This window comes from Prinia subflava, chromosome 7, assembly GCF_021018805.1.
Source record: "Prinia subflava isolate CZ2003 ecotype Zambia chromosome 7, Cam_Psub_1.2, whole genome shotgun sequence".
In the NCBI taxonomy this organism is placed as follows: domain Eukaryota; kingdom Metazoa; phylum Chordata; class Aves; order Passeriformes; family Cisticolidae; genus Prinia; species Prinia subflava.
The window spans coordinates 1,519,235-1,546,602 of NC_086253.1; the positions used below are offsets into that span (position 1 = coordinate 1,519,235).

Genomic DNA, 27,368 nt, shown 5'->3' on the forward strand with positions numbered 1-27,368 from the left:
TTTGGGGTGTTTGGGATCTTTGGGGTGCCCGAGGTGTTTGGGGTGTCAGGACTCTCAGCACACCTGGGGTTTCCGTGGTTTTTGGGGTGTTCAGGGCACCCAGCACACCTGGGGGTTTTGGGTGCTCGTGTCCCTCGTGTCCCTCGTGGGTTTTTTGGGGTGTCCGGGGTGCTCTGACCCCCCGAACCCCGCAGGTGTCGGCAGCCCGGGAGGAGGTGCCGGGCCGCCGCGGCTTCCCCGGCTACATGTACACGGACCTGGCCACCATCTACGAGCGCGCCGGGCGCGTGGAGGGCAGGAACGGCTCCATCACCCAGATCCCCATCCTCACCATGCCCAACGACGGTCGGGAATGCCGGGAGGGACCGGGAATACCGGGGGGGACACGCGGGAATGCCGGGAGATGGGGATTTCCCCGCCCTGGGTTGGGAAATCCCAAATCGCTGCGGTTTTGGCCGGATTTGGGGAGCTGCTGGGGTGGTTTACGGTCTGAGAGTTCCCCGTGTCCCCAACAGCTCCACAACACCTCCTGTTTGGGGTCCTTGGCACCAGTGGGGTGACATTGAGACCCCTCTGTGCCATCCAAGGCACCCCATCCCCTCCCATTTGGGGTCTCCAGATCTAGGACAGGGAGGTGACACCAAAACCTCTCTGTGCCATCCAAGCCACCCCTAACACCTCCTGTTTGGGGTCCTTGGCTCCAGGACAGGGAGGTGACCTCTGTGCCATCCAAGCCGCCCCCATCTCCTGCCATTTGGGGTCTCCAGATCCAGGACAGGGAGGTGACACCAAAACCCCTCTGTGCCATCCAAGCTCCCCCAATCCTGTCCCATTTGGGGTCCCCAGATCTAGGACAAGGAGGTGACCCCAAAACCCCTCTATGCCATCCAACCCACCCTCATCACCTCCTGTTTGGGGTCCTTGGCGCCAGGACAGGGAGGTGACAGAGGTGACACCAAAACCCTTCCATGCCATCCAAGCCACCCCATCCTCTCCATTTGTGGTCCCCGTCTCCAGGACAGTGACCCCAATCCCCCGCAGTGACCCCAGTGGTGGCTGTGCTGCCCCGGTGACCCCACAGAGGTGACAACAGCCATGTCCCGTGTCCTGCTGGGCTGCCAGCCCCGCTCGGGGGTCTCACAGCCCCTCTGTCCCCCCACCCCAGACATCACCCACCCCATCCCTGACCTGACGGGCTTCATCACCGAGGGCCAGATCTACGTGGACCGGCAGCTCCACAACCGCCAGGTGGGTCCCAAACCCCCTCCCATCCCCGGGGATGGATCCGGGGGTGGATCAGGGGATGGATCCAGGAATGGATCCGAGGATGGATCCGGGGGTGGGTCCGGGGCTGGATCTGGTGATGGATCCAGGGCTGGATCCCGGAGATGGATCTGGAGGTGGATCCGGGGATGGATCCGGGGATGGATCTGGGGGTGGATCCGGGGATGGATCCGGGGATGGATCCGGGAATGGATCCAGGGCTGGATCCGGGGGTGGATCCGGGGGGTGGATCTGGGGCTGGATCTGGGGCTGGATCCAGGGATGGATCCGGGGATGGATCCGGCACCCGCTGAGGCTGGACCCTGCCCTGGAGCCCGGGATGGGCTGGCCGGACACTGGGAGCTCTCACCCCACAGATTTACCCCCCCATCAACGTTCTGCCGTCCCTGTCCCGGCTGATGAAGTCGGCCATCGGAGAGGGGATGACCAGGAAGGACCACGGGGGACGTGTCCAACCAGCTGGTGAGGGCCTGGGGACACCCGGGGATTGTCACTTGGGGCCCTCCTGTCCCCCTGTCCGGGGGGGCTCAGGTGAGGCCCCACCTGCAGAGCTGCTCCAGCTCCTGGATCTCAAATCGCTGGAGCAATTCCAGAGGGGGTTCTGGAGATGCTCCGAGAGCTGGAGCTGCTCTGGAGCCAGGCTAGGAGAGGTGGGAATGTTCCCATGGAGAAGGGAAGGATCCAGGGAGAGCTCAGAGCCGCGGGATTCCAGAGGGGAGCTCTGATCTTGGGATGATTCAGGATCGGATCCCACTGAGCTCCACGGGGTGTCTGAAATCCCAAATCTTTTACTGGGATGTGGGGAGAATCCAGGGAAAGTGACAGCACCCAGGAATCCCCAGATCCCTGGGAATGTCCAAGGCCGGGCTGGACAGAGCTTGGAGCCACCTGGGATAGGGGAAAGTGTCCCTAAACAGGGATGGGGGTGGTAGTGGGATGATCCTTAAGGTCCCTCCCACCCAAAAGCATTCCAGGATTCTGGAGCCAGGCTGGAGAGCTGGGAATGTTCCCCTGGAGAAGGGAAAACTCCAGGAAATCCTCAGAGTCCCTGCAGGGGCTCCAGGAGAGCTGCAGAGGGACTGGGGACAAGGGATGGAGGGACAGGACACAGGGAATGGCTCCCACTGGGAAAGGGGAGATTGGGCTGGGATCTTGTGCAGGAATTGCTGCCTGGGAGGGTGGGGAGGGGCTGGGCTGGAATTCCCAGCTTTGCTGTGGCTGTCCCTGGATCCCTGGCAGTGCCCAGGGCCAGGTTGGGATGGACTTGCACCCACCCGTGCTGGTGGGAGGGGTCCCTGTGTGGCACTGGGCTGTGGGTTCTGTGCCCATCCTGATCCGTGCCCACATTCCCTGGATTTCTCAGTACGCCTGCTACGCCATCGGGAAGGACGTGCAGGCCATGAAGGCCGTGGTGGGCGAGGAGGCTCTGTCGGCCGACGACCTCCTCTACCTGGAGTTCCTGCACAAGTTCGAGAAGCATTTCATCTCCCAGGGTGAGCCCCGGCCCTAAACCCGGGGGGGGATTTGGGATCCAAGGGGTTTGGGATCCGGGGGGATTTGGGATCCGGGGGGATTTGGGATCTGGGGGGTTTGGGATCCGGGGGGTTTGGGATCCGGGGGGTTTGGGATCCGGGGGGATTTGGGATCTGGGGGGTTTTGGGATCTGGGGGGTTTTGGGATCTGGGGGGTTTGGGATCCGGGGGGGGTTTGGGATCCGGGAGAGCCCCCTGGCCCACCCGAAGCCCGCGCGCCGTGTCCCGGCAGGTCCCTACGAGAACCGGAGCATTTTCGAGTCTCTGGACATCGGCTGGCAGCTCCTGCGCATCTTCCCCAAGCAGCTCCTCAAGCGCATCCCGAGAACGTCCTGGCCGAGTTCTACCCCCGCGAGGCCAAGGCGCCCGAGCAGGGCACGGCCCTGTGAGCCCAGACCCCCACGGACCCCTCTTCCCTCAAATCGGACCCCCTTCCCTAAAATCAGACCCCCCTTCCCTAAATACGGATCCCCCTTCCTTAAAATCGGACCCCCTTCCCTAAAATTGGGAAAAATCTCTTTTTTTGTTGTTTTTTGGGATTTTTTGTGCGATTTTTTGTGAATAAACCACTCTGGTCACCAAACTCCTCTGTGTTCCGACGTTTCCTTCCACGCCCTTGGAATTCCCACCCCTGGGAGCCCCCGGAGCTCCAGCCCCTGGCCCCAGCCCGAGCTGCCGCTCCCCCAAACCCCCTAATTCCGTGTTTTAGGGCAGAGCTCCCCGCGGAAAATCCCAAGGTCCCTCCGCGGGTTTCGCTTCCCCGCCTCGGGATGGGGGCCCCCCTGGAGGAGGGAGGGGAGAGGGGAGGGGAGGGCAGGGTGGTTTCACTTCCCCCAGGGAGTGGAGGAGGCAGCGCCGGGGAGAGGGCGGCACCCCCGGATCGGGGGTTTGGGGGGCCCCGGGCATGGCCTGGGCTGAGGACGGGGTCGGGGGTAAGGGGGAACCTCCCGGGGGGGTTTGGGGGGGTCAGGAGTGGGGTTTGGGGCTGGGATTTGGGGTTGGAGGGAGTGGGACCAGCCTGGAATTGGGGCTGGGGGGGATTTTCCCTCCTCGGAATCGGGGAGAGGGTCGGGCCAGGGAGAAGGGTTTGGGACTCGGATTCCCGAGTGTGTTCCCCATGGGATCAGGGATTGTGGGAATGGTCCGGGGGGAACCGGGGACGCCCCGGGGACGAGAGGGGTGTCCCCAACCCCGTACGGGGACCCCAGGGCTGCGTCCCCCCCTCCCGCCGGGACAGAGCTCGAGTGGGGATGCTCCGGGGTGCCAGGGACCCTCCTGTCCCCCACTGTCACCCCTGGTGTCCCCACAGGCCTGGCTTGGGTCCCCGCAGCCATCCTGGAGTCCGGGAGCAGCGAGGAGGAGGAGGAGGAGGAAGAGGAGGAGGAGGAGGATGAAGAGGCAGCTCCTGGACAGGTATCACTTCCAGGCTCCTTTTCCATTGGATTTTCCCCTCCTGGTCCCATAAATGGGGGGGATGAAGGGGGCGTGCCCCATGTCCGGATTCTGGGGGTGACACGGACACAGTGTCCCCGGCACTGGTGGTGGCTGGGTGTCCAACAAGATACCCTGGAATGCCGATGGAATTGCAATGGAATACCCTGGAATGCCGATGGAATTCCAACGAGATACCCTGGTGCTGATAGAATGTCCTATGGGTGCCAGGCTGATGTGCTAATGGAATTCCGCCCTGACGCCATTATCCCAAGGGCCATCCCAATCCCATCCCATCCCCTTCTCACCCTATTCCCATTCCAATCCCATCCCGAGGTCATCCCATCCCAATGGAATTCCATCCTGAGGCCATTCCATGCCATGCCAACACCGTGACATTTGCCACTGCTGTGCCGATGGAACGCCATTCCAATGGAACTCTGTGCCAATGGAATTCCGTGCCAACCCAGCGCCTCATTCCCGTTTTTCCCACCACAGCACCTGCCCCTGGAGCCGGTGCCGGGTGACGCCGAGGCTCGGCTGGCCCAGCTGGAGCAAGGTGAGCCCTGTCCCATCCCAGTGTCCCATCCCCGTGTCCCATCCCCATGTCCCATCCCGGTGTCCCCAGTGTCCCCTCCCTGGCCCCTGGCAGTGCCAGCCCCACTCCCGGTGCCCTGGCCGGGCTCTGGGCAGGGGGGCCGTGGGCAGGACGCGCCGGTGGCACCCGAGCCCCGGTGTCACCGCGGTGTCACCGCAGCGTCGCAGGCGCTGCTGGCCGAGCTGGCGGCGCTGGACGCTGAGGTGGAGCGGGAGCAGCGGAGCCGGCAGCGAGCCCAGGCCTTCAGTGCCCAGGTGGGAACGGGGACAGGGCCCCAGGAGTGTCCCCTCAGGGGGACAAAGGGACCGGGACACCCTCGGGGCTCGCCCGGTTGAGGGGGAGCTTGGGGATGGGATTCTGGGATTCTGGGATTCCGGGAATCCGGGATTCCGGGATTCCGGGATTCTGGATTCAGGTGGAGCAGGAGAACGCGCAGCTGGAGAGGCTGAGCCTGGCCAGGACCCCCGAGGGCGCCCCCCCAGAGGAGGTGGCACCTGTGATGACCCCTGAGGTGGCCCCAGAGGAGGTGGCACCTGTGATGACCCCTGAGGTGGCCCCAGAGGAGGTGGCACCTGTGATGACCCCTGAGGTGGCCCCAGAGGAGGTGGCACCCACGGAGGTGCCCCTGGTGGAACCCCCTGCCCCTGCCCAGCTCCCAGGTGAGTTTAGGGTGTCCCATCCCAATCCCATCCCAATCCCATCCCAATCCCATCCCAATCCCATCCCAATCCTATCCCAATCCCATCCCAATCCCATCCCAATCCCATCCCAATCCCATCCCAATCCCATCCCAATCCCATCCCAATCCCATCCCAATCCCATCCCAATCCCATCCCAATCCCATCCCAATCCCATCCCATCCCTTTATCCCATCCCATCCCAATCCCATCCCATCCCATCCCTTTATCCCATCCCATCCCTTTATCCCATCCCATCCCATTGTCCCATCCCATTGTCCCATCCCACCATCCCAATCAATCCCATTATCCCGTTATCCCATCCCCTCCGGCTGTCCCCTCATCCCGTCCTGTCCCTGTCCCTCTCTTTGGGGCCGCTCCCAGGCCCCGTTTGGGGTCGAACCGAAAGCGACGCCCAAATTCCCCCGCGGCCGCCGAAACCGCCGGCGCTTCCCCTTTCCCATCCTGTTCTCCCACGGCGCCGATTCCGGCCCTCGGCAGCCCCTGGGACCCCGCGGGGACGCCCCAAGGCTCCGTGTCCCAGGAATTCCCGGGAATTCCCAGGAATGGGATGATCCCTGGGATGATCCCTGAGGGTGTTTGTGGGGTCCCGGGGGTGCCACTCCGCTGTCACACGGCATTCCCGCCGGATCCCGTTCCAGACCGGGATTCCAGTAGGGATACTGGGGACACAGTGGGGACAGGGTGACCGGGGTGGGGACACAACTCTGGGATGGCTGTGCTGCCCTTTCTCACCCCTTTTTTCCCCCCTTTCCCACCTTTTCCCACCCCTCATTCCCTCTTTTCCCACTCTTTTTCTCCCCCCATTTCCCACCACTCAATTCCCTCATTCCCACCTTTTTCTCCCCCATTTCCCACCTTTTCCTCCCTTTTCCCATTCCCCATTCCTCCCCATTTCCCTCTTTTTCCCTTTCCCCCCATTCCCACCACTCATTCCCTCCCTTTCCCACCCTTTTTCCTCTTTTCCCCCATTTCCCACCCCTCAATTCCCCCTTTTCCGCCTTTGCCCCCCATTTCCCACCTTTTTTCTCCCCCTTTCCCAATCCTCATTCCCCCACATTTCCCACCTCGTTTTCCCCCGTTTTTCTGTTTTACCCTGGATTCCCCCTTTTCCCCTTTTTCTCCTTTTTCCCCCTTTTCCCGTTTTTCCTCTTTCCCCCCCTTTTCCCCCTTTTCCTCATTCCCATTTTCCTCCCAGCTCCTCAGGAAGGTCCCTCCCAGCCTCTGGAGCTCCAGGACCTCAGGGTGCAGCTGCAGCTCCTGCACACCCAGGTACCCCCCGGGCACCCCAAAACCTTCTCCCAGCTCCTCCTCATCCTCGGGATGGATTTTTGGGATGGAGCCCCTTCCCCCACAATGTCCCGGGGCTCAGGGTGGGAATTCTCCCGGATTTTTTGCGACTTTTTCATGTAATTTTCATGGATTTTTTGCTAATTTTTCATTGACATTTTGCAGATTTTTCATGGCTTTTTAATGGATTTTTCATGGATTAGTCATGGATTTTTCAGGACTTTTTGCTGACTTTTTCTTGGATTTTTCTTGGATTTTTCATGGAATTTTACAATTTTTGTGGATTTTTCACTGATTTCTCCCTGATTTTTCACAGATTTTTTTGTGGATTTTTCATGGATTTTTCGCTAATTTTTCACAGATTTCTCACTGATTTTTTTTGTAGCTTTTTCTCGTATTTTTCACAGATTTTTCATGCATTTCTCATGGACTTTTGTGCTGATTTTTCGTGGGTTTTTCACTGATGTTTTGCAGATTTTTCACTGATTTCTCACAGATTTTTTGCTAATTTTTTGCAGATCTCTCATTAATTCTTCATGGCATTTTCGTGGATGTTACACGAACCATTTGCAGATCTTTTGCGGATTTTTTCGGATTTTTTGTGGATTTTTCACTGATTTTTTGGTGGATTTTTCGTGGATTTTTCATAGATTTCTCACTGATTTTTGTGGATTTTTGGTGGATTTTTGGTGGATTTTTGGTGGATTTTTGGTGGATTTTTGGTGGATTTTTGGTGGATTTTTGGTGGATTTTTGGTGGATTTTTGGTGGATTTTTGGTGGATTTTTGGTGGATTTTCCCCTGATTTTTCCCTGATTTTTCCCTGATTTTTCCCTGATTTTTCCCTGATTTTTTCCCTGATTTTTTCCCTGATTTCCCCTTGATTTCCCCTTGATTTTCCCCTTGATTTTTCCCCTTGATTTTCCCCTTGATTTTTCCCCTTGATTTTTCCCTGATCTCTCCCGGATTTTCCCCGGATCTCTCCCGGATCCCTCCCGGATTCCCGGCGCAGCTGGAGCTGGAGCGGGAGGAGCAGCGGCGCCTGCGGGCGGCGCTGGGCGCCAGCCAGAGGGCCCTGCGCTCCTTCAAGAGAGGTCAGCGGGTCCCCGTGTCCCCTCTGTCCCCTCCCGGGGCCACCAAAGCCCTGCGGGGACCTGGCTGTCCCCACCCTGGGCGGGTGCCCGAGTGTCCACGGTGGCATCACCCTCATTTCCCTCTTTTCCCCTCTTTTCCCTCTCTTTTCCCCCTCTTTTCCCCCTCTTTCCCCCCTCTTTTCCCCCTCTTTTTCCCCTCTTTTTCCCCTCTTTTTCCCCTCTTTTTCCCCTCTTTTTCCTCCCTCTTTCCTCCCTCTTTCCTCCCTCTTTCCTCCCTCTTTTCCTCCCTCTTTTCCTCCCTCTTTTCCTCCCTCTTTTCCTCCCTTTTTTCCTCCCTTTTTCATCCCATTTCCCTCCCATTCCCCCCTTCTTCCTCCCCTTTTCCCCACCATTTTTCCCGCCCTTTCCCCCCACCCTTTTCCCACCTTTTCCTCTCTTTTTCCCGCCCTTTCCCCTCCCCTTTTTCCTGCCCTTTCCCTCCCCCGTTTCCTGCCCGGTGCCACCCCCGCTGTCCCCTCAGTGTCCCAGATTGTCACCCAGGATTACTGCCAGGCCCTGGAGCAGCTGGAGCTGGAGCAGGACCTGCGCTGCCACGCCGAGGCCTTCGCCCACCAGGTGCCACCGACGCCTTGGGGACATCCCCGGGGGTGGCACGGAGGTGACAGTGGGGTGCCAGCACCCCTGGGTGCATCCCGAGGGAATGGGATTATCCCAAACTGGGCAGAATTCTGGGATGGAATTCCAGATTCAGTGCCAGCTCCTCTGAAAGGTGCCACGGAGGGGTTGGGGACAGTCCTGGGGGTGGCACTGAGGGGTTGGGGACACCTTGGGGGTGGCACAGAGGTGACAGAGAGGTGTCCCAGCACCCAGGGCTGCATCCCATGGGAATGGGATGATCCCAAACTGGGAGAAATTGCAGGATGGAGCTGGGTGAGATTCACCACCAGCCCCTCTGGAAGGTGACACCGAGGGGTTGGGGACACCGTAAGGTGCCACCAGGTGCCACCAAGACCTTGGGGACAGCCCTGGGGGTGGCACGGAGGTGACAAAGAGGTGTCCCAGCACCCCTGGCTGCATCCCAAGGGAATGGGATGATCCCAAACTGGGAGGAATTCCAGGATGGAGCTGGGTGGGATTCACCGCCAGCCCTGCCAGAAGGTGCCGCGGCGGTGCCACTGCGGTGACACGGAGGTGACAGGGTGGTGACACTGCGGTGACACCTCCAGATGCTGCTGCAGCAGAAGGAGGCCAACCGGCAGAGCTCCATCCTGCTGAGGAGCGCCGGGCCCGATTCCCAGATCCTGGAAGCGCTGCAGGAGCTGGGGAAGCTCAGCCGGGAGCTGGAGGAGGCGCGGCGGGAGCGGCGGGAGCGGGTGAGGGGCTGTCCCCAGCCTGGGGACACCGCCAGGGGACAGCGGCTCCGGCCACCCCCGCCCTTGGATCCGTCCTTATCCCGGGATTTTCCCCTCCTCCTCCAGCTGGAACTGAAATGTTTCAGGCTGGGAGGGAATTTTTTCCCGATTTTCAATCAATTCCCGCTCCTTTTCCCTGGGGATTTGGCAGGAGGGAAAACTGGGAAGGAGAGGCTGAATCCCTGCCCAAAACAAAACCTGGAAAAGGGAAATTCCTGCTGGGGAAGGGGAATTCCTGCTGGAAGAGGGAATTCCTGCTGGGAAAAGGAAAATCCTGTTGGAAGAGGGAAATTCCTGCTGGAAAGGGGGAGTTCCCTCTGGAAACTGTTGGAAGAGGCAGATCCCTGCTGGAAAAGGAGCAGGAAATCCTGGATTTTCCATCCCGTGCTCCTTTTCCCGTGGATTTCCCACCACGGATTTCCCGAGCCTCATCCCGCTCCCAGGGCAGGGATCTGCCCTAAAATCTGGGGAGTTTTGGCCGAGGTTTGGGATTTCCCGGGATGCGGGAATTGCCTGGTCCCGCAGGAGGAGGAGCTGCAGGAGCGGCTGCGGGAGCAGCGGGAGCAGCTGGATCGGGCTCGGGAAGCGCTGGAGGAGGCGCAGGAGGAGAAGCGGGAGCTGAGAGAGAGGCTGGAAGGGCTGGAAAAGGAAGGTGGGAATCGGCACGGAGCATTCCAGAGGGGATTCCAGAGGATTCCAGAGGGATTCTGGGGGATTCCAGGGGATTCCAGAGGATTCTGGGGAATTCCAGGGGATTCCAGAGGATTCCATGAGCTATTCCAGGGGATTTCAAAAGATTCCAGATTATTCCAGAGGATTCCAGATGATTCCAGAGGGTTTTCTGTGGGCTCCAGGGGGATTCCAGATGGATTCCAGGGGAATTTCAGAAAGATTCCAAATTATTCCAGAGGGGTTCCAGAAGGATTTCAGAGGAATTCCGGAGAGATTCCAGGGGGATTCCAAGGGATTCCAGATGATTCCAGATTATTCCAGAGGGATTCCAGAGAATTCCAAATGATTCCAGATGATTCCGGGGGGATTCGAGAGGAATTCCAGAGGAATTCCAGATAATTCCAGGGGAATTTCAGAGATATTCCAGGAGGATTCCAGAAGAATTCCAGATGGGTTCCAGGGAGATTCCTGAGGATTCCAGATAATTCCAGAGGGATTCCAGAAAATCCCAGCAGGATTCCAGGGGAATTCCAGAAATATTCCAGAGGAATTCCAGAGAGGTTCCAGGGGGATTCCAGAGAGATTCTGGAGCAATTCCAGAGAATTCCAGAGAATCCCAGGGGAATTCCAAGGGGATTCCGGAAGATCCGGAGGGATCCTGGAGAATCCCACAGGATCCCCACTCCCGGTCCCGCCCTTTCCAGCGGGATCCCTCCGGGAGCAGCTGGCACGAGCCGGGCCAGCCCCGGGCCACCCCCAGGTGCCACCACCGCCACCTCTGCCACCGCCCGCCGCCACTGTCCCCACAGAGTAGGTGACACCGCCCGGCCACCTCCGTGTCCCTGTCCCCACCCAGAGTGTCCCCTGCAGGGGGCAGGGGGACAGAGGTGTCACCTCCTGTCCCCTCCTGTCCCCTCGCAGCCCCCTGGCCGCCCTCAGGCGCAGGAAGGCGACAAAAACCGCGGAGCAAAGTGAGTCCTGAGGGGAGGGGACATCGGGGTGTCCCCAAATGTCACAGGGACAGGGTGACATCGGGAGTGTCCCTAAAGTGTCACAGGCATGGGGGGAGAGAGGTGACATCGGGGTATCCCCAAATGTCAGAGGGATGGGGGGTGACATCGGGAATGTCCCCAAAGTGTCACAGGGATGGGGGGTGTGAGGTGACATCGGGGTGTTCCCAGAGTGTCACAGGGACAGGGGTGACATCGGGAGTGTCCCTAAAGTGTCACAGGGATGGGAGGAGGTGACACCAGAGTGTCCCCAAAAATGTCACAGGGATGGGGATGGGGCATGACATCGGGAGTGTCCCCAAATGTCACAGGGGTGGGGGGGGGGGGGGTGACATTGGGAATGTCACATGGATGGGGGTGACATTGGAGGTGTCACAGGGACAGGAGGTGACATTGAGGGTGTCCCCAAGGTGTCATAGGGGCAGGGATGGTGGGTGACATTGGGAGCGTCCTGAAGTGTCACACGGGTGGGAGGAAGTGACACCAGAGTGTCCCCAAGGTGTCACAGGGTCGGGGCAGCCCAGGGGTCCCATCCGGGCTGATTTGGGGACAGGGTGGCACCGCCCGGGAGGTGACAGCTCCACCCTGGCGTGACCCCAGCCCTGTCCCCACACGGGGGGAGGTGACACCCCGGTGCCATCCCGGTGCCATCCCGGTGCCATCTCGGTGCCACCCGCAGGCGCGGCGGGGCTCGGGGACATCCGCGCCAGGGCCGTGCAGGAGATGCTGGAGCGGATCCGCAACGGGATCGTCCTGAGGCCGGCCCGGGGCGGGGCGCGGCGGGGACAGGTGACAGCGGGGACAGGGGACAGCGGGGACAGGGACAGGGGACAGCGGGGACAGGGACAGGTGACAGCGGGGACAGGGGACAGGGGACAGCGGGGACAGGGACAGGGGACAGCGGGAACAGGGGAGACAGGGACAGGGACAGGGGAGACAGGGACAGCGGGGACAGGGACAGCGGGGACAGGGGCAGGGGACAGCGGGGACAGGGGAGACAGGGACAGGGGAGACGGGAACAGGTGACAGCGGGGACAGGGACAGGGACAGGGGAGACAGGGACAAGGACAGGGGGGACAGGGGAGAGGGACAGGGGACAGCGGGGACAGGGGAGACAGGGACAGGGACAGGGACAGGGGAGACAGGGACAGCGGGGACAGGGACAGCGGGGACAGGGGAGAGGGACAGGGGACAGCGGGGACAGGGGACAGCGGGGACGGAGGGACAGGGGAGACAGGGACAAGGACAGGGGGACAGGGGAGAGGGACAGGGGACAGCGGGGACAGCTGGGACGGAGGGACAGGAGAGAGGGGACAGCGGGGACAGGGGACAGCAGGGACAGTGGCCTGGGCAGGGCTGGCATTCCCGGGGTTCTGCCATTCCCGGGTTCGGCCGTTCCCAATCCCCGCAGGATTCCATGGCCAGCAAGAGGCGCAGCGCGGCGCTGGAGCTGCGGGGGATCCTGGTGCGCAGCGCTGTCCCCGCGGTGTCCCTGCAGTGTCCCCTCAATGTCCCCTGCGCGGTTCCCTCCCCTTGGTGTCCCCTCGGAGTCCCCTCTCTGTCCCCGCGCTACCCCCTTGGTGTCCCTGCAGTGTCCCCTCGCTGTCCCCTCTCTATCTCCTCCGTGTCTCCTCCGTATCCCCTCTCTGTCCCCTTTATCCCCTCGCTGTCCCTGTCACCTCTGTCCCGTCTGTCCCCTGGCTGTCCCCTCCCTGTCCCCCCTGTGTCCCCTCGCTGTCCCCTGTGTCCCCTCTGTCCCTGACCCGCGGTGTCGCAGGGCGCCGCTCGGAGGTCGAGCCGGAGGCGCAGCCGGGACGCGCAGCTCGAGTCCATCCTGGAGCGGCGGCGCCGCGCCCTGGACGCTCCCGGCGGGAATTCCCTGGAAAATCCCGGCGGGAATTCCCTGGAAAATCCCGGCGGGAATTCCCTGGAAAATCCCGGCGGGAACTCCCCGGAAAATCCCGGCGGGAACTCCCCGGAAAATCCCGGCGACGCGGCGGGTACGGAGCTGGCGGTGTCCCCAAGGGGAGCAGGGAGGTGACACCCGCAGCTGCCACCTCCTGTCCCCTCTGCCATCGCGCTCATCCCTTTTCCCAGGAAAGCGGGACGGGGACAAGGACAAGGACAAGGACAAGGACAAGGACAAGGACAAGGACAAGGACAAGGACACGGATGGGGACATGGACATGGACAGGGTCCCCTTCCGGCCCCGGGGCCTTGGTGGCCTCCCCAGGACGCGTCCCCTGCCCCGCCGGGTTGGGGACAGCGGGGACACCGTGTAGGAGCCGCTTCCCGGGGTTTCCCGCCCTCTTTTCCCAGAGTTTTCCACCTTTTTTCCTCCCAGAATTTCCCGCCTTTTCCCCCCAGAATTTCCCGCCTTCCTCTCCCAGGGTTTTCCTGCCTCGTTTCCTGGGATTTCCCACCCTAAATTCCCGGGATTTTCCTGCGTCGTTTCCCAAGGTTTTCCACCCTCAGTTCCCAGAATTTCCCACCCTCAATTCTTGGGATTTTCCTGCTTCTTTTCCAAAGATTTTCCACCCCATTTCCCGGGATTTTCGTGCCTCTTTTCCCAGGATTTTCCACCCTCATTTCCAGGATTCTCCTGCCTCCTTTCCCAGGGTTTTCCACCCTTTTCCCTCAGAATTTCCCGCCCTCTTTTCCCAGGATTTTCCTGCCTCTTACCCCGGGACTTCACTCCCTCCTTTCCCAGGTTTTTCTACCAATTTTCCCAAGATTTTGTGCCCTCAATTCCCAGGATTTCCCCCCTTTCTTTTCCAGAATTTCCCCTCCTTTTTCCCAGGATTTTCCTGCCTTATTTCCCAGGGTTTTCCAGCTTTTTTTTTTCTCCCAGAATTTCCCATTTCCCAGGATTTCCTGCCCTCAGTTCCCAGAATTTCCCACTTTCATTTTCCAGGATTTCCCACCCTCAAAGCCCAGAATTTCCCATTTCCCAGGATTCCCTGCCCTCAATTCCCAGCATTTCCCCCCCTCCATTCCCAGGCTTTCCCTCCCTCCCTTCCCAGAATTTCCCGCTCTCTTTTCCCAGGATTTTCCCGGGATTTCCCCTCTCTCCTGGGATTCCCTGGAATTCCTCCCCATCCCCTCCTCCCGGGCAGATCCGGCCTCGCCTCGAACATTCCCGAACCTCCGAACTCCTTCCCAAAATTCCCACAGAACTTCAGGCAGCTCCTCCTTTCTTACAACATCCCAATAAAATCCTTTATTCCCTCGGATTTGGGAACACCTGGAATTCTTCCTGGCATCCCAGGGAATCCCAGCTCCTTCATTTCCCGGGAATTCCCTGGGATTTGGTTTGATCCCAGTTTTTTTCCCCTTCCTCAGGCTGGGAGGGAATTTTTTCCCGATTTTCCCTCAATTCCCGCTCCTTTTCCCGGGGGATTTGCCAGGAGGGAAAACTGGGAAGGAGAGGCTGAATCCCTGCCCCCCCAAAAAAACCTGGAAAAGGGAAATTCCTGCTGGAAAAGGAGCAGGAAATCCTGGATTTCTCCAAATCCTGGAGTTTTTTCCCAGATTTACCTCCTCAGGATGGGGGAGCTCTGATTTTAATTTCATTTTTCTCCCTAAAATCCTGGAATTTCGGTGGGAAAATCCCATCCACATCCCACAATCCCAGCTCCAGCCTGGCCTTGGACACTTCCAGGGATCCAGGAAAAATCCCAATCCTAAAAAAACCCCTCAAATCCTCAGGGAAAATCCAGGATTTTACAATTTAACCATAAATTTCCGGCATTCCCGGAGCGTTTTTCCCACATTTAGGGGGGGTTCCATCCCGACTTTCCTTTTGCTGGTGAAATCTTCATGGAATTCCAGGATTTCCCAGGAATTTGGGCAGAAAAATATGGGAAAAACCAGCTGGAAAAACTCCCAGGAATCCACCCCGGGAAAACGGGGATCCAAAGGAATCAGAAATTCCTGATTTTCCTCATTCCCATCCCAAAAATTCCAGAATTTTCAGGAAAAAAAATCCCCCAAAAAACCCACCCCAAACCAAATCCAACAGCAAAATTTCAGCTTTTCCAAAGGAAATTTTTTTTCCCTAAAAAAATAGGTTGGGTTTGGAATTATCCAGGCTGGAATTCTGTGGGATCTGAGGGAATTCCCTGAAATTCCCTGTGGGATTTTCCTCCCAAAATCTCCTGGATTGGGGCAGGGCTGGGAATGTTTAATCCTGGCCCAGGGGGGAAAATTCCAAGGAAAAAAAAAAAAGGGGAATTTTCAGATCAGGGAGGAATTTTCAGCTCCCTCCGAGGATTTTTCGCCCTTTGGAAAAGGAGGAAGGAAAAATTTGGGAATTCTGAGCACTTCCAGTTCCTCTGCAGGATCAGGAAAATCAGGAATTCTGGGAATTCCTTGGAAAAACGAGGAGATTTCCCCATGGAAAATCTCTTTTCACCAACTCCTTCCCAAATCTTTGCTGGTGGAAAAAACGGGAATTTCCAGGACTGAAAAATGGGAATTTCCAGGCTTGAAAAACGGGAATTTCCAGGACTGAAAAATGGGAATTTCCAGGCTTGAAAAACGGGAATTTCCAGGACTGAAAAATGGGAATTTCCAGGCTTGAAAAACGGGAATTTCCAGGATTGGAACCCCGCTGGATTTTTGGGCTCATTCCAGGAAAAGCTCCGCAATCTTCTGGATGAATCCCGATTTTCCCTGGTTTTAATTCATGATGGAAAAACCCAAAGGAGCAGCTCCAAAAAACCCCCAAACCCAGAAATTCCCCAAATTCCCAACGCTGGGCTCATCCAATCCCAATTTTCCCGGGAAACACCCCCGAGGAAAAAGCAGGGAAAGCTCCAAAGCACTGCTGGCACCTCCAGGAGTGTCCAAAGTCTCGGAATTCCCGAGGAATTCCCACGGGATAAAGCAGAACCGGGCTCGTTCCGGGGTTTCCCGGCTCGGAACCCTTTGGGTTTTCCCGGATTTCCCGGGATTTTTCCGGGATTTCAGTAGATTTTCTGCCGGCTGGGCAGGATGGCTTCCTTGAGGAAGGAGAAGATCAGGAGGATCCCGGAGCGCTTCCCGCGTTTGCCTTTGGTGAAATAATTGGAGACGACGTCGTCTGCGGGAAAAGGGACGGGATGGGAATTCCGGAGGGGTGGAAAAGGGTTGGGGTTTTGGGATTTGGGGATTCCCAGGTTTGCCCCCGGAGGGGCCCCAAGGAAAGGGGAGATGGATTTCTGGGAATGTTGGAGAGCCCGCGTGTCTGGGATTCCCTCAGGGTTTGGGGAGCCCCAAAATCCCAAATTTCCAGGACATTCCGAGCAGGATCGGAAGCAGATGAGCTTCAAACCCTTTCCCACCCATTTCCATCCCCGACCCCATTCCTGACCCCATCCCAATCCCGTTCCTGCCCCCATTTCTGCCTCCATTCCCATTCCCATTCCCACCCCCATTCCCATTCCCAACCCCATTCTAATCCCATTCCAGACCTGGATTCCCACTCCTGACTCCATTTCCATTCCCAATCCCATTCCCAATCTCATTCCCATTCCCATTCCCGATTTCATTCCAGACCCCAATCCCAACCCCAATCCCATTCCTGACCCCATCCCAGTCACATTCCTGCTCCCATTCCCATCCCAATCCCATTCCCAATCCTATTCCCATTCCCGTTCCCATTCCTTTCCTGCCCCCGTCCCTGATCCCATTCCCATTATCTCATTGTTATCCCATTGTTATTCCCACTTCCCGTGTGCACGGTGCAGGGCAGGACGTTCTCCCACTCCCATTCCCATTCCCATTCCCACTCCCATTCCCGTTATCCCGTTGTTATCCCATATTCCTGTTCCCATTCCCACCTCCGGCCTGCACGGTGCAGGGCAGGATGTTATCCCTTTATCCCGTTGTTATCCCATTCCCATTCCCATTATCCCATTCCTGTTATCCCATTCCCGTTATCCCATTGTTATCCCATTCCCGTTATTCCCACCTCCGGCCTGCACGGTGCAGGGCAGGACGTTCTCCCATTCCCATTCCCATTCCCATTCCCATTCCCATTCCCATTCCCATTCCCATTATCCCATTCCCGTTGTTATCCCGTTATCCCGTTGTTATTCCCACCTCCAGCCTGCACGGTGCAGGGCAGGACGTTCTCCCATTCCCATTCCCATTCCCATTCCCATTCCCATTCCCATTCCCATTCCCATTATCCTATTCCCGTTGTTATCCCGTTATCCCGTTGTTATTCCCACCTCCGGCCTGCACGGTGCAGGGCAGGACGTTCTCCCATTCCCATTCCCATTATCCCATTCCCGTTATTCCCACCTCCGGCCTGCACGGTGCAGGGCAGGACGTTCTCCCATTCCCATTCCCATTGTTATCCATTCCCATATTCCCATTATCCCGTTGTTATTCCCACCTCCGGCCTGCACGGTGCAGGGCAGGACGTTCTCCCATTCCCATTCCCATTGTTATCCATTCCCATATTCCCATTATCCCGTTGTTATTCCCACCTCCGGCCTGCACGGTGCAGGGCAGGACGTTCTCCCATTCCCATTCCCATTCCCATTCCCGTTATCCCGTTGTTATTCCCACCTCCGGCCTGCACGGTGCAGGGCAGGACGTTCTCCCCGGCCGACAGGGACACGAAGAAGGCGAACGGGATCAGCCACAGGCAGAAGGTGAAATAGGCCAGCACCTGCCAACGCCGGCATTCCCAAATTCCAGAGGGATTCCCGGCATTCCAGAGGGGATTCCCAACATTCCCACCCAGAATCTCCAAAATCCCAGCCGGAAATCCCAAAATTCCAGTGGGAATTCCCCAAATTCTAGCCCCGAAATCCCAAAATTCCAGTGGGAATTCCCCAAATTCTAGCCCCGAAATCCCAAAATTCCAGTGGGAATTCCCAACAATCTCGCCCAGAATTCCTCAAATTCCAGCCCACAAATCCCCAAATTCCAACCCGGAAATCCTGAAACACCAGCAGGAATTCCCAAAATTTCAGCGGGAATTACAAAATCGCAGCCAGAAATCCCAAAATTCCTGCCCAGAATTCCCCAAATTCCAGCCCAGAAAGCCCAAAATTCCAGTGGGAATTCCCTTTTGGGATTTGTATTTTTGGGATTTTCTGGTTTTGGAATTTCTATTTTGGAAGGGGTTTTTTTTTAAGGAATTCCAATCTGCTGACCCCAAAATTGGGATTTTCCAGGAATTTCCTTATGGGAAAATCCCGGGATTTTCTAATTTTTTGGAATTTTCTATTTTTGGGATTTCTATTTTTGGGGTTTTTATTTTTCGGAGATTTCTCTTTTTTTTTTAGGCATCTGGGAGCTGCTGACCCCAAAATTGGGATTTTCCAGCCTCTCCCTGATGGGAAAATCCCGGGATTTTCTATTTTTAGGATTTCTGTTCTTAGGATTTCTACTTTTGGGATTTTCTATTTTTGGGATTTCTCTTTTTGGGGTTTCTATTTTGGGATATTTTTTTTATTTCTGGGATTTTCTATTTTTGGGGATTTTCTATTTTTGCGATTCCTATTCTTGGGAATTCTATTTTGGGATTTTCCATTTTTTAGGATTTCTCTTTTTGAGATTTTCTGGTTTTGGGATTTTCTCTTTTGGAGAATTTTTTATTTTTGGAATTTTCTATTTTTTGGGATTTTTTTTTAAGGAATTGGGAGCTGCTGACCCCGAAGTCGGGATTTTCCTGGATTTTCCTGCCAGGAGCGGGGAATTCCCGGGATTTTTTGGGGGGTTCTCACCTCGGAAAAGAGGAAGAATTCCTCAGCGAAGAACTGGAACGCCAGGTAGTGATTGAGAACCACCAGCACTGCGGGGAAAACGGGGAGAAAACAGGGAAAAATGGGGGAAAATGGGAAAAAATGGGAAAAACGGGGAAAAAATGGGAAAAACAGGGGAAATAGAGGGGAAAAATGGAAAAAACGGGGGAAAAATGAGGAAAAATAGGGGAAAATGGAAAAAGAAAAAAGAGGGGAAAAGTGAGGGGAAAAAATGAGGAAAAAGGGGAAAAATGGAAAAAATGGGGGGAAACGGAAAATGGGAAAAAATGGGGAAAAACGGGGAAAAAACAGGAAAAGGGGAAAAGGGAAAAAAGGGGGGAAAGAGGGAAAAGAGGGAAAAAGAGCGGGAAATGGGGGAAAACAGGAAAGAGAGGGAAAAAAAGGGGGGAAATGAGGAAAAAGAGGGAAAAAACAGGGAAAATGTGGAAAATCAGGGGAAAATGGGGGAAAATGGGGAAAAACAGGGAAAATGGGAAATAATGGGGGAAAACGGGGGGAAATGGAAAAAATGGGAAAAAATGGGAAAAAAGAGGGAAAAAATGGGAAAATGGGGAAAAGAAGGAAAAAGAGGGGGAAAGAACGGAAAACAGAGAAAAGAGGTGAAAAGAAGGGGAAAAATGGGAAAAAAGGGGGAAAATGGGAAATAATGAGGAAAAACATGGAAAAACAGGGGGAAAACAGAGGGAAAATGGGAGAAAGAGGGAAAAAACAGGGAAAAATGGGGGAAAACCAACAGGATCAGCACATTCCAGAGGGAAATTCCCAAATTTTGGAGCCTCTCCCTTCCCCCCTGCTCTCCCCACGGTTTGGAATTCTGCTCAGCCGGGATTTTGGGGAATTTTGGGGTGGTGGGAGAAAGGATTGGGGAAATTTGGGGGATTTTTGGGTTTTTTCTGTGGGTGGGATTTGCCAGGAATGTCAGAATTTGGGGAATTTGGGGGGTCTGGGATTCCAAATCTTTGGGATTTTCTGAGGGTTCAGGAGAACCCAGAGATCCCAAATTCCTGGGGTTTTCCAAAGGCTCAGGAATCCCAAATTTCCGGGATATTCGGAGCCTTTGGGGCACCCGGGGATCCCAAAATTTTGGGGATTCTCTGAGCCTTGGGGAACCCCAAAATCCCAAATTTCTGAGGCACCCAGGAACCCCCAATTCCCTGGAATTCCCTGAACCTTTGGGAACCCAGAGATCCCAAATTTCTGGGATTCTCCAAAGGTTCAGGAATCCCAAAATTCCGGCACATTCTGAGATCTTGGAGAACCCGAAGAATCCCAAATTCCTGGGATGTTCTGAGCCTTGAGAAGCCCCAGAAATCCCAAATTTCTGGGACATTTCAGACGATTGGGAAGCCCCAAAGATCCCAAATTTCTGGAATATTCTGATCTTTGGGAAGCTCCAGGAATCCCAAATTCCTGAGGCACCCAGGAACCCCCAATTCCCAAAATTCTCGGATCCTTTTGGGATTTCAGCTCCCTCCCAATCCAACCCAGGCTGGAATTTCACCAGCTCGGAGCAGAGGGCGCCCGGGAAACCCCAGAATTCCCAGGAAATCCCAGAATTCCCAGGAAATCCCAGAATTCCTGGGAAATCCCAGAATTCCCGTAAAATCCCAGAATTCCCAGCTCCCAGCCACATCATCCCTCCGCAATTCCAAAGCTCAAAGTCCTTCCTGGAGCTGGCGGAATTCCCAGATTTTTAACCCCACCTGGGAATTGGGAATGGGGCTCCCCTTGGAGCACCCCAAGGATCCCGAATTTCTGGGATTTTCCAAGAGTTTGAGGATCCCAAATTCTGGGGGTTTTCTGAGAGCTCAGAGACCCCAAAATTTTTGGATTTTTTAAGGGCTTGGGGGCATCCAGAGATCCCAAATTTCTGGGATTTTCCAAGAGTTCAAGGACCCCAAATTTCTGGGATTTTCTGAGGGCTCAGGAGCACCCACAGATCCCAAATTTCTGGGATTTTTTGAGGGTTTGGGAGTACCCAGAGATCCCAAATTTCTGGGATTTTCCAAAGGCTCAGAGAACCCAAATTTGTGGGATTTTCGGAGGGTTTGGGATTCCCAATCTTTGGGATTTTCCGAGGGCTCAGGAGCATCCAGGGATTCCAAATTTCTGGGATATTCGGAGCCTTTGGGACACCCGGGGATCCCAAAATTTGGGGGACTCTCTGAGCCTTGGGGAACCCCAAAATCCCGAATTTCTGAAGCACCCAGGAATCCCCAATTCCCGGGAATTCCCTGAACCTTTGGGGAGCCCCAGGAATCCCAAATTTCTGGGGCATTCTGGGCCTTTTTGGGCACTCAGGGATCTCAAAAAATTCCCCAAATTCCCCAAAAATCCCCAATAATTCCTAAAACATCCCCCCAGATTCCCATATATCCCCCCAAATGCTCCAAAATTCCACAAAAACTCCCAAAAATTCCTGAATATTTTGCAAAACTCCCAAAAAATTCCCCCAAAATTGAAAAAAATCCCAAAACTGCCTCAAAATTCCCCCAAACTCCCAAAAGTTCCCCAAAATCCCCCAAATTTTCAAAAAAGCCAAAAAAATCCCCCAAATTCCCCAAAATTTCAAAAATCTCCCACATTCCCCAAAAATTCCCAAAAAAAAACCCCAAAATTGAAAAAAATTTAAAAAAATTAAAAAATCCCCCAAAATTCCCTGAAAATTATCCAAAAATTCCCCCAAATTCCTAAAAATCCCAAAACCTCCCCGAGAACCCCAAAAATTCCTCAAAATACCCCAAAAATTCCATGAAATTCCCTGAAGCTTCAAAAAATTGACTAAAAATTCCAAATAATTCCCCAAAATTCCTAAAATTCCCCAAAATGCCCCAAAATCCCCCTAAAATTCCCAAAAAATCCCAAAGAAAAAATCCTAAAAATAAACAAAAATTCCCAAAAAAATTCCTCAGAAATTCCCAAAATTTCCTACAAAATCCCCCCAAAATTCCCAAAAATTCTCAAAAAATTCCTCAAAATTCTCTGAAAATTTCCCAAAATTAAAACAAAAATCCCAAAAAATTCCCCCAAAATCCCCCAAATTCCCCAAAAAAAATTTTCTGAAAATTTTCAAAAAAAATTCCCAAAATCTCCCCAAAAATGCCTAAATATCCTCAAAATTCAAAAATTTCCAAAACTTCCCCAAAATTCCCCCCAAATTCCCCAATTTTCCTAAAAATTCCCCCAAATTCCAATAAAAATCTCCAAAAATCCCCTCAAAAATTCCAAAAAAAATCCCAAAAAATCTCAAAAAATCCCCTCAAAAATTCCAAAAAAAATCCAAAAAAATTCCCAAAAAATCTCCCCAAAAATTCCAAAAAAAATCCCAAAAAATCTCCAAAAATCCCCTCAAAAATTCAAAAAAAATCCCAAAAAAACCTCCAAAAATCTCCAAAAATTCCAAAAAAATCCCAAAAAATTCCCAGATCCCCCCCCAGATCCCTGCTCCCCATGGATTTGGTGCTGACCGCAGGAGAGGATGAAGTTGGGCGAGCTGAGGACGAGGAAGGGGAAGGTCTGCAGGAGGCCGAAGTAAACGAGGTTGGTGAAGAGCCCCGTCCCCACCAGCAGCGCCGGGAAACGCTCGAAGAGGAACAGCCCAGCCTGCACCGCCGAGGAAAACTGGGAAAAACATCCAAAAAAAACCAGGGAATGGGAACGGGAAGGGGAACAGAAATGGGAACGGGAATGGGAAACCCGGGAGAAAAAACAATCCCATCCTGGAAGCCCAAATCCCACCCTGGAACAGGAACAGCCCAGCCTGCACCGCCGAGGAAAACTGGGAAAAACATCCCAAAAAAACAGGGAATGGGAATGGGAATGGGAACAGAAATGGGAACGGGAATGGGAAACCCAGGAGAAAAAACAATCCCATCCTGGAACCCCAAATCCCACCCTGGAACAGGAACAGCCCGGCCTGCACCGCCGAGGAGAACTGGGAAAAACATCGGAATATGGGAATGGGAATGGGAAACCCGGGAGAAAAAACATCCTGGAACCCCAAATCCCACCCTGGAACAGGAACAGGAACAGCCCCGCCTGCACCACCGAGGAGAACTGGGAATGACACCGAAAAATGGGAATGGGAATGGGAATGGGAATGGGAATGGGAATGGGAATGGGAATGGGAATGGGAATGGGAATGGGAATGGGAATGGGAACGGGAAACCACAGCCCGGCCTGCACCGCCGAGGAGAACTGGGAATGACCAAAAAATGGGAATGGGAATGGGAAACCTGGGAGAAAAACATCCTGGAACCCCAAATCCCACCCTGGAACAGGAACAGCCCCGCCTGCACCACCAAGGAGAACTGGGAATGACACCGAAAAATGGGAATGGGAATGGGAATGGGAATGGGAATGGGAAACCCAGGAGAAAAACATCCCTGGAACCCCAAATCCCATCCTGAGAACCAAAATCCCACCCTGAGAACCCCAAATCCCATCCCAAGAACCCAAATTCCCACCCTGAGAGCCCAAATCTGACCCTGGGACCAACCAATTCCCACCCTCAAACCCCCGAATCAACCCCAGAGAGCCCCAAATCCCACAGGAATCCCAAATCCCACCCCATGAGCCCCAAATCCCACAAGAATACCAAAGCCCACCCCAAGAACCCCAAATTCCCACATGAGAACCCCAAATCTCCCCATGAGAGCCCCAAATCCCACCCCAGGAACCCCAAATCCCACCCTGGAATCCCAAATCCCACCCTCGGAACCCCAAATCCCACCCTGGAATCCCAAATCCCACCCTCGGAACCCCAAATCCCACCCTGGAATCCCAAATCCCACAAGAATCCCAAATCTCACTCTGGAACCCCAAATCCCACCTGGAACCCCAAATCCCACAAGAATCCCAAATCCCACCCTCAAAACCACCAATCCCACCCCATTTTCCAGGAATTCGGGATTTCTTGGGATTTTTCTGGATCCCCAGAAGTGTCCAAGGCCAGGCTGGAGCTGGGACTGTGGGATTGGGATGGGATTTTCCCACCGAAATTCCAGATTTGGGGGGAAAATCCACGGATTAAAATCTGAGCTGCCCCATCCCGAGGGGGAAAATCCGGGAAAAAACTCCGGGATTTGGAGAAATCTGGGAAAAAGCTCCAGGAAAGTTCCAGGATTTGAAAAAATCTCAGAAAAAGTTCCAGGAGAGCTCCAGGATTTGGAGAAATTCCAGATAAAGGTCCAGGATTTGGGGAAAGCTGGGAAAAAGCTCCAGGAAAGTTCCAGATTTTGGAGAAATCCAGGGAAAAGCTCCAGGAGAGCTCCAGGATTTGGGGAAATACAGGAAAAAGCTCCAGGAGAGCTTCAGGATTTGGAAAAATCTGGGGAAAACTCCAGGAAAGTTCCAGGATTTGAAAAAAAATCTGGGAAAAAGCTCCAGGGAAGTTCCAGGATTTGGGGAAATCCAGGAAAAACTCCAACAAAAAGCTCCAGGATTTGAGGAAATCCAGGAAAAAGCTCCAGGAGAGCTGCAGGAATTGGGGGAAATCCAGGGAAAAGTTCCAGGAATGTTCCAGGATTTGGGGAAATCCAAGGAAAAGCTCCAGGAGAGCTCCAGGATTTGGCAATGGGCTCCAAGGGGGTTTCTTGGCTTTATCCCCACGGGGGGCTGGGCATTCCCGAATACCCGGAATTCCCGGAAATTCCCAAATTCCCAAATTCCCAGATTCCCGGACTCCCAGAATTCCCAAATTCCCGGATTTCTCACCCAGATCAGGTACTTGATGACCCTCCTGGTGGCCACGGTGTACTCCTCGATCAGCTCGGCCAGGTAGTACAGCCCGGCCGCTGCGGGGACAGCGGGGACAGCGGGGTCACCGTCACTGCCACCGTCACCGTCACACTGTCATTGTCACACTGTCACTGTCACACCGTAACCGTCACACCCATCACTGTCACCGTCACCCTGTCACCATTACCGTCACACTGCCACTGCCACCGTCACACCATCACACCGTCACCATCATTGCCACCGTGACACCGTCACTGTCACACCGTCACCGCCACTGTCACACTGTCACCACCACACCATCACCGCCACTGTCACCGTCACAACATCACCGTCACCCCGTCAGCGCCACCGTCACACTGTCACCGTCACCATCACACCGTCACAGTCACACTGCCACCGTCACTGTCACACTGCCACCGTCACAGTCACACTGCCACCGTCACTGTCACACCATCACTGCCACCATCACAGCGTCACCGTCACACCGCCACCATCACACCATCACTGCCACCATCACCGTCACACAGTCACCGTCACTGTCACCGTCACACCATCACCATCACTGTCACTGTCACACTGTCACCGTCACCATCACTGTCACACCGTCACCGTCACCCTCACACCATCACCGTCACCACAGGGCTGCTCCCAGAACCCACAGAGGAGCCCCAAAGTTCCAGCCCAGAAATCCCGAAATTCCAGCCCGGAATTTCACCTCCCAGGCAGGGACAGCGATGTCACCTCTGTCATGTCCAGTTTGGGACACCCAAAGACCCCAAACCTTGGGGACACTCTGAGGGCTTGGGGACACCCAGGGACCCCCAAATCCCTGGGACATTCAGGGACCTCCAATTCCTGAGGTGATTTAAGGGACTGGAGACACCCACAGACCCCAAACTTTGGGGACATCCTGAGGGCTTGGGGACATTCAGGGATCCTAAATCTTGGGGACACTCTGAGGGCTCAGAGACATTCAGGGATCCCCAATCCTGGGGACACTCTGGGGGCTTGGGGACACCCAGGGACCCCAAATCTTTGGGACACTCAGGGACCCCAAATCCCAGGAACACACTGAGGGCTTGGGGACACCAAGAGATTCCCAGTCTTGGGGACACCCTGAGGACTCGGGGACACCCAGAGACCCCAAATCCCTGGGACACCCTGAGGACTTGGGGACATGCAGGGACCCCCAATGTTGGGGACAATACAAGGCCTTGGGGACACCCAAAGGTCCCAAATCCTTGGGACACCCAGGGACCCCAAATCTCAGGGACAACCTGAGCCCTTGGGGACAGCCACAGACCCCAAATCTTGGGGACACCCTGAGCCCTCAGAGACACTTAAGGACCCCAAATTTTGGGGACACTCTGAGCCCTTGGGGACAGCCACAGACCCCAAATCTTGGGGACACTCTGAGGGCTCGGGGACACTCAGGGACCCCAAACCTTGGGGACATCCTTGGGACACGCAGGGACCCCAAATCTCTGGGACAATATAAGGCCTTGGGGACACCCAGAGACCCCCAGTGTTGGGGACACTCTGAGCCTTTGGGGACACCCAGGGACCTGAAACCTTGGGGACATCCTGAGCACTCGGGGACATGCAGGGACCCCAAATCTTGGGGACACTCTGAGCCCTTGGGGACACCCAAGGGACCCCAGATCTTGGGGACACTCTGAGCCCTTGGGGACACCCAAGGGACCCCAGATCTTGGGGACACTCTGAGGACTTGGGGACACGCAGGAACCCCAAACCCCGGGGACTCTCTGAGCCCTCAGGACCCCCCGCCCCAGGCGCTCCCCCCAGCCCCTCCCGCCCTTCCCCTCCCCCTCCCCCCCGATATATCGCGACACACCCGGAGCGGGCCCAAGCCCTTCCCGCGCGTCCCGGGGCGCTCTCACCGATGGCCAAGGTGACAAAAGCCACCTGCACGAGCAGGGACAGCCAGCTGAGCACGTACATGAACCACATGGCGGGGCCGGGCCGCTCCCGGTGCCCTCCCGGGGCCGCTCCCGGTGCCGCTCCCGCTACGGGCCCGGCGCCGGAACCAGCGAGACGCGGGCGGGGAGCGGCGCCGGAACCAGCGAGACGTGGGGAGGGAGCGGCGCCAAAAACCAGCGAGAGGCGGGGAGGGAGCGGCGCCTTCCTGCTACAGCGCCCCCTGCAGGCTCGGAGGACTCCACACAGATTCCCCCCCAAAAGCGCCCGGGGACCCCAAAAACGTTTGTGGGACTTTTGGGGGACCCCAAAAGCGTGTGGGGAGCTCAGAGCTGTGAGAAGACTCTGCACGAACTCTGCGGGGTCTTGGAAAATGTAGAGGGGTCCCCCAAATTGGGAACGGAACCCCGAAATTTTACAGGGACCCCAAAATGTACCCTGACCCCAAAACATGGCAGGGACTCCCTCAAATGTACAGGGACCCTCCCCAAACTCCACAGGGACCCCAAAATTCTAATAGGAGCCCCAAATGTAGGACGGAAACCCCAAAACACTCAGGGACCCCCCAAAATTGTACAGGGACCCCAAAATGAACCCCTACCCCAAAACACGGGGGGACCCCGATCTGTAGGTGCTGAGAGTGGATTTGGGGGGTTTGGGGGGTTCGTTTTGGGGTGCTGGGGGGTTCATTTTAGGGTGCTCTTTTTGGGGTCCTGGCAGGCTCATTTTGGGGTCCTGGCGGGTTCATTTTGGGGTGCTGAGGGTTGATTTGGGGGGTTGTGGGGGGCTCAATTTGGGGCTACCAGGGGCTCGATTTTGGGGGTGCTCGGGGCTCGTTTTGGGGTGCTGGGGAGTTCCTTTGAGGGGCCTGGGGGGGTCATTTAGGGGTGGCGAGGGGATCGTTTTAG

At 55.5% G+C, this 27,368-nt stretch overlaps 3 protein-coding genes across 7 annotated transcripts in view; 2 read left to right on the forward strand and 1 right to left on the reverse strand.

Moving 5' to 3' along the window:
- The window catches only part of LOC134552965 (sialoadhesin-like), a 12,816-nt gene extending 9,423 nt beyond the window's left edge, over positions 1 to 3,393 (forward strand). Inside the window, 7 exon segments of the mRNA XM_063402197.1 lie at positions 6 to 345; positions 1,166 to 1,248; positions 1,641 to 1,724; positions 1,726 to 1,746; positions 2,648 to 2,777; positions 3,049 to 3,138; positions 3,141 to 3,393. Of these exon segments, the coding sequence (XP_063258267.1) occupies positions 6 to 345; positions 1,166 to 1,248; positions 1,641 to 1,724; positions 1,726 to 1,746; positions 2,648 to 2,777; positions 3,049 to 3,138; positions 3,141 to 3,205 (813 nt within the window). The 3' untranslated portion in view covers positions 3,206 to 3,393.
- Positions 3,394 to 3,661: 268 nt separating this feature from the next.
- On the forward strand, positions 3,662 to 14,464 carry LOC134552570 (shootin-1-like). 5 transcript variants are annotated; one of them, XM_063401276.1, is made up of 17 exons: positions 3,662 to 3,748; positions 4,126 to 4,229; positions 4,746 to 4,806; positions 5,005 to 5,099; positions 5,261 to 5,504; positions 6,742 to 6,815; positions 7,845 to 7,926; positions 8,447 to 8,541; positions 9,153 to 9,299; positions 9,864 to 9,990; positions 10,715 to 10,820; positions 10,932 to 10,981; positions 11,700 to 11,809; positions 12,432 to 12,485; positions 12,798 to 13,020; positions 13,118 to 13,130; positions 13,161 to 14,464. In XM_063401276.1, the coding sequence occupies exons 1-17, from the start codon at positions 3,721 to 3,723 to the stop codon at positions 13,300 to 13,302; spliced, it is 1,755 nt and encodes a 584-aa protein (XP_063257346.1). In that variant the 5' UTR covers positions 3,662 to 3,720; the 3' UTR covers positions 13,303 to 14,464. The 5 variants fall into 5 exon arrangements, with proteins under 5 accessions (XP_063257346.1, XP_063257347.1, XP_063257348.1 ...); XM_063401277.1 differs by having other exon boundaries at positions 13,167 to 14,464; XM_063401278.1 differs by having other exon boundaries at positions 5,261 to 5,332; positions 5,372 to 5,504; positions 13,118 to 14,464.
- Positions 14,214 to 26,588, reverse strand: TEX261 (testis expressed 261). Its single transcript, XM_063401280.1, has 6 exons — positions 26,424 to 26,588; positions 24,499 to 24,578; positions 22,251 to 22,404; positions 18,745 to 18,812; positions 17,579 to 17,681; positions 14,214 to 16,103 (listed from the first exon to the last, which is right to left on the reverse strand). Exons 1-6 carry the CDS (start codon positions 26,491 to 26,493, stop codon positions 15,988 to 15,990), a joined length of 591 nt encoding a protein of 196 aa, XP_063257350.1. The 5' UTR covers positions 26,494 to 26,588; the 3' UTR covers positions 14,214 to 15,987.
- Between the last annotated feature and the right edge of the window lie 780 nt (positions 26,589 to 27,368).

Excerpts from the sequence above, each read along its gene's own strand:
- LOC134552570 (XM_063401275.1), top strand. The coding sequence starts at position 3,721 with ATGGCCTGGGCTGAGGACGGGGTCGGGG. Across the intron at positions 6,816-7,844 it reads TGCAGCTCCTGCACACCCAG|CTGGAGCTGGAGCGGGAGGA; the intron begins GTACCCCCCGGG and ends TTCCCGGCGCAG. Across the intron at positions 10,821-10,931 it reads GCCGCCACTGTCCCCACAGA|CCCCCTGGCCGCCCTCAGGC; the intron begins GTAGGTGACACC and ends GTCCCCTCGCAG.
- TEX261 (XM_063401280.1), bottom strand. The coding sequence starts at position 26,493 with ATGTGGTTCATGTACGTGCTCAGCTGGCTGTCCCTGCTCGTGCAGGTG. Across the intron at positions 24,579-26,423 it reads TTTTGTCACCTTGGCCATCG|CGGCCGGGCTGTACTACCTG; the intron begins GTGAGAGCGCCC and ends CTGTCCCCGCAG. Across the intron at positions 22,405-24,498 it reads TCATCAAGTACCTGATCTGG|TTTTCCTCGGCGGTGCAGGC; the intron begins GTGAGAAATCCG and ends TGTTTTTCCCAG.